This window comes from Hipposideros armiger, unplaced genomic scaffold, assembly GCF_001890085.2.
Source record: "Hipposideros armiger isolate ML-2016 unplaced genomic scaffold, ASM189008v1 scaffold_23, whole genome shotgun sequence".
Lineage (NCBI taxonomy): Eukaryota > Metazoa > Chordata > Mammalia > Chiroptera > Hipposideridae > Hipposideros > Hipposideros armiger.
The window spans coordinates 846726-852045 of NW_017731373.1; the positions used below are offsets into that span (position 1 = coordinate 846726).

Sequence of the window (5320 nt, forward strand, 5' to 3'; positions counted from 1 at the left end):
AAAAACAAAAAAAAACTTCAGTTCAATAACTTTATGTAATACATTTTTTTTCAAATTTTGGGCCCCAAATTAAGGTGCATCTTATACATGGGGAAATACGGTAGGTATTAACTTTCACTTAAAAAAATCTTTAATTAGACACATTCAAATTAGAAAGCAAAGAGAAATACTGATTTACCTATGGATTTTTTTACACTAAGAAGATAATCTTCTCTCATTTCCTCAGATAATGCATGTATGCTGTTAGTCAGGACTCTCAGGTGTTGGGGGATTAAATTTAATACATGTTCTAGCCAAGAATCTTCCATTGGGGCTATGTGGTCCGTATCAATTCCATGGTGAATATAATAGTAGTATCGCTATATAAAGGAGACCAAGAAATGTAGATGGGTTTAGAACTATAATAAAAGAAATGTGTTTATCAAACATAAAACCACTGAGCAACATTACCATTTTAGGAGAACAAAGTATTTACAAGTCATAAAAAAGTATGTTGTATTCATGTAGGTATTATTTGAGATCTCCTATATTAAAAAAATATATACATGATATTTCATGAAAATTAAAGCTCTTACCTTAGTTCATAATATCACTGTAAATCATCAAGTTATATTACCAAATATATCATGTACTGAACAAAGCCCATGCAAAGTAGAGTTTAGTGTTTTATAAATGGGTAAAAATTTGGTATGTTAATTTTTGCTCTTTAATTATTGATAATCAGAAGTAGATCTTAAGAGCTGCATGTGAATCGGTATCTCTATATATTAGTCTCAGAAATATTATATAACAGGATTTTGGAAATTTCCAATTGACCTGTTAATATTCCATGCTAAAATTTTGCAGCTGCTATTACACATGTGCATAAAATATTCATTTTAAGACATGACAGTATTTCTTTAATAATGGATATTTAACTTCAATATATTTTCTGAAGTTTTCATATGTCACTTATTAGAAAAATATTTAAATATCAAAATACTTTCAAATGAGCAATGTAAAAGTCTTCAATGTTTTTAATTTTTAAAATTCTGTATTTGAAATACTCAAAGAATTTCAATTTCTAAAGTTAAATTAATATTCTTTGTAAAGTGTACATTACATAATTAATTTCTCATAGAAGAATAAAGGCATGTAAAAGCTATACAGGACTGAGGCTAGCTTTACCAAAGGGAGCAAGTAAATTTAGGATTCTTTGATTGTTGTCTGAGGTGGCAAAGAAAGAATGGTTTCCTCCATTAATCCAACAGAGAAATCTTATGGAACTCCTTATTTACTCCTATGTCCACAGAATTTCACAAGGGAGGAACACAGAATAATCTCAAAAGTATTAAAGTATCTTCAAGTACTTCCTTTACTTCCGATTATACAGATGAAAGAAATAGCCCATTACCAAGATGTCTTTCTCTATTGCAGAAGAGGTCAGTTTTGAAAATGTGCTTTCATCAGGAGTAGTTGAGTCTGAGACAGCATCTTGTTGCCTAAAAAAATGACAAACACACTATTTAAATGTATATAAAAGGCAGTTAGCATTATATCAATAGACATAAAAAAATAAGGATTGTCTTCTATTAAATCATGAGAAAAAAACGAATTGTTGAGCATTTTAAAAATAGAATACATATTTGTTTGGTACCATATTCCTCCCAGAATACTTTCTCTTTATTTAAAAAGAGACAGTTATATTGGAAATGTTTTGCAAAACCTAATTCGGAGGCCACATCCTTCTTTATGGGCTTTACTCACTGTTTCTCTTTACTTAAAAATCAAGTTCTCTTCTCTGAAATGTTATATGAGTGTTCTTGCATTATTCCTAAACTATGTATGGTTATTTATAAATTTGGGGTTTAAAAGAGCACTGAAGGAAAAGACTTGAAATGTAGTATTGCAGAAGACACAGATACATTTTTTTAATTAAAGTTTATTGGGGTGACAATGGTAGTAAAGTTACATAGGTTTCAGGTGTACAATTCTGTAATACATCATCTATATATCACATTGTGTGTTCACCACCTAGAATCAGTTCTCCTTCCATCACTATATATTTGATCCCGTTTACCCTCATCTACCATCCCCCTCCCCCTTACCCTCTGGTAACCACTAAACTATTGTCTGTGTGTATGAATGTTTGTTTCTTCATTTGTTTGTCTTTTTCCTTTGTTGTTTTCAGTTTTATATACCACATATCAGTGGAGTCATATGGTTTTTTACTTTTTCTGTCTGACTTATTTCACTTAGCATAATAATCTCAAGATCCATCCATGTTGTCGCAAATGGCACTATTTCATCTTTTCTTATGGCAGAATAGTATTCCATTGTGTATATATACCACATCTTCTTTACCCAATAATCTATCGAAGGACACTTTGGTTATTTCCATGTCTTGGTCACCATAAATAAAGCTGTGATGAACATCAGAATAAATAATATCTTTACAGATAAATGTTTTCAGATTTTTTTGGTAGATACCCAGGAGAGGGATTCTGGGTCATGTGGTAATTCTATTCTTAATATTTGGAGGGACTTCCACATTGCCTTCCATAGATGCTGCACCAATCTGCATTCCAATCAACAGTGTATGAGGGTTCCTTTTTCCCCACAGCCTCTCCAACACTTATTATTTGTCTTTTGATGATAGCCATTCTAATTGCTGTGAAGTGATATCTCATTGTGGTTGTTATTTGCATTTCTCTGATGATTACTGATGTTGAGCATCTTTTCATATGTCTATTGGCCACGTGTATGTCCTCTTTGGAGAAATGTCTATTCAGGTCCTCTGCCCATTTCTTAATTGGATTGTTTGCTTTTTTGTTGCTGAGTTGTATCAGTTCTGTATACATTTTGGATATTAGCCCCTTATCAGAGACGTTGTTTGCAAAAATCTTCTCCCATTCAGTTGGTTGCCTTTTAATTTTGTCGATGGTTTCTTTTGCTGTGCAGAAGCTTTTTAGTTTGATATAATCCCATTCATTTATTTTAGCTTTTACTTCCCTGGCCTTTGATAATTCATAAAATCCTCTTTGAACCCAAGGTCCATAAGTTTAGTACATATGTTTTCTTCTATGCAGATACATTTTTGAAAGACCATTTCTCTGATTTCCAGAGACATGAAGTACAAGTTAACAATGAGTGATATAGAAACTCATGTACTCCTTTGTATTTATTACTGGCTATGTTCACATAATACTATAATGTTTATAGCTACAATTCAATTCAAAATCTATACCAAACATGAGCCACATTTTGAGACTTCTTCTGGGGCTCCATTTGTGTGGAAAGGCATAGTTTACAACTCCAGGAAAAATAACAAGTTGTTCTGGGAGAGCTTTAACCTCTTTATCATTGAATGCATTATGCTCTGGATCCCAGCTTCATCTGGAATGGATACAGGTCAGTGATGCTATATAATAAAATATTCCCTCCCGCTAACTGTTATATATACCTTCATAAAGTTGGGTAAAAANATCTATCCATCAATTTGTAAATGTAACATGTTTGGGCTTAAATATGTAAATAAAGATAGTAGGAACAACCAGTTATATATATGGGATACATAAATTCTAAACACATATGAGAAAATAATACCAGTGTATAAATATATACAGATACACAGAAATGGTCACATAATCAATATTCTTAGGGAAACTTGATCACTTACTCAGCACGATGGGGTAGAAGTTCATCTGCCTTTCGATCAGTTTCTTTTTCTCTAGGATCTTTCAAAACAAAATCAACTACAGGAAAATTGAAAAGTTCTGATCAATAGCTTTCTATAATATTCAATAAAGTGACCTACTTCTGCTTCTGTCTTCTGTGATCTTTAATTAACAGCTAATTCTAATTTTCCTGCCTGTCTTTCAAGATGTGCTTTCCAAAATGCAAATACGTTATTACCCCTCTGCTTTTTAAAATCCTTCAGTGACTCTCCTTTACCTTCCAATGCTTTAAAAAGGCATATACAGCCCTTCCTATTCTGTCCCCTTCCCAAAATGCACCCAATGCTTCAGCCATCAGAACTACTCCCAAGCCTGGAAGAGCCTTTGATGAAAGTTGGCCATTGTTCACACTATCTTCTAGGCCAAGCATGTTCCCTAGTACACTGTTCATCATCCTTCAAGACACAATTCAGGCGCCCCCAGAGTCCTCCCTAACAAGGCAAACACGACCCCTTCTCCCTTAGAGCATGTCCTCGCTTACTACTCTGCTTTGTAATTTAGTGATTTGTCCATCTCCCTTATTACACTCTGAAAATTTGGGGAACAAAGATTTAGCTCTTTATTTTTATATTACCAAATATTTATAACTCAGTAAAAGTCATAAATGCAATGAATGTCTTCCTCCCTCAGGGTGCCCAGACCATCCCAAAGCATTATCATTTCTCCAAATTTGAGCATAGTATCACTTATATATAGTATCACAATTATATCATACCCAATTGGAGGTCCTTTTTTAAAAGTATAGCTTGGAAGGTCCTGCCTCCAGAGAGTTTAATTCAAATGGATTCAAAAATCAGTACTTTAAAAGTAATTCTAGGGCTGGCCGAGTGGCTCAGTTGGTTAAGAGCTCACTCAAAAGTTTGAGCTCTGAGCAACAGCGGTTCAATTCCTGGCCCGAGCTGAGCAGCCGCTGAGCTACCAACAGGTAGAAGGATGGCTCAGCTTAAAAAAAAAAAAAAAAGTAATTATGATGATTAGTCAGTCTTAGAATCTATTTTTATAAATCAGCAAACTTCTTATGTAAAGGGCCCAATTGTAAATATTTTCAACTTTGTGAGCCACAAGGTCTTTATCACAATTATTCAACTCCGCTCTTACAGGTGAAAAGCAGCCATAGATAATATGCAAATGAATGTGTGTAGTTGTGTTCCAATGAAACTGTTTTTTACAAAAACAGGCCGTGGTCCAGATTGAGGCTGTGAGTTGCAGTTTGCCAGGCCCTAGTCCATAGCAACGATTTTGTAACTAATCACATTCTACATTATGATATCAGTAATATGAATGTTAATTAAATATTAATGTTAATTAAATAATTAATTAACATTTTATAATCTTTAGTTCTGTATTTTGTTGAGGGGATATATGACTACAAATAGAAAGACTGTGTTTTGTTTTCGCTTTTGCTGTAGTTTATTAATAAAACTTGCCTAAGATCTTAAATAATGTAACAGCAATACAAGAAAGAGCATAATCGATATAATAGTTATAAGTACTCATATACTGCATTTCCCCATGTATAAGGCACCCTTTTTCGAAAAATTTGGGGTCTAAAAACTGGGTGCGTATTATACAGTGGTTGTAGTTTTTTTGACAGTGAGGAGTTG

General features: G+C 33.3%; 1 protein-coding gene across 1 annotated transcript in view; it reads right to left on the reverse strand.

Moving 5' to 3' along the window:
• Positions 1-5320, reverse strand: part of DNAH7 (dynein axonemal heavy chain 7) — a 235048-nt gene that overhangs the window by 222718 nt on the left and 7010 nt on the right. Inside the window, 2 exon segments of the mRNA XM_019635602.1 lie at positions 195-359; positions 1394-1481. Of these exon segments, the coding sequence (XP_019491147.1) occupies positions 195-359; positions 1394-1481 (253 nt within the window).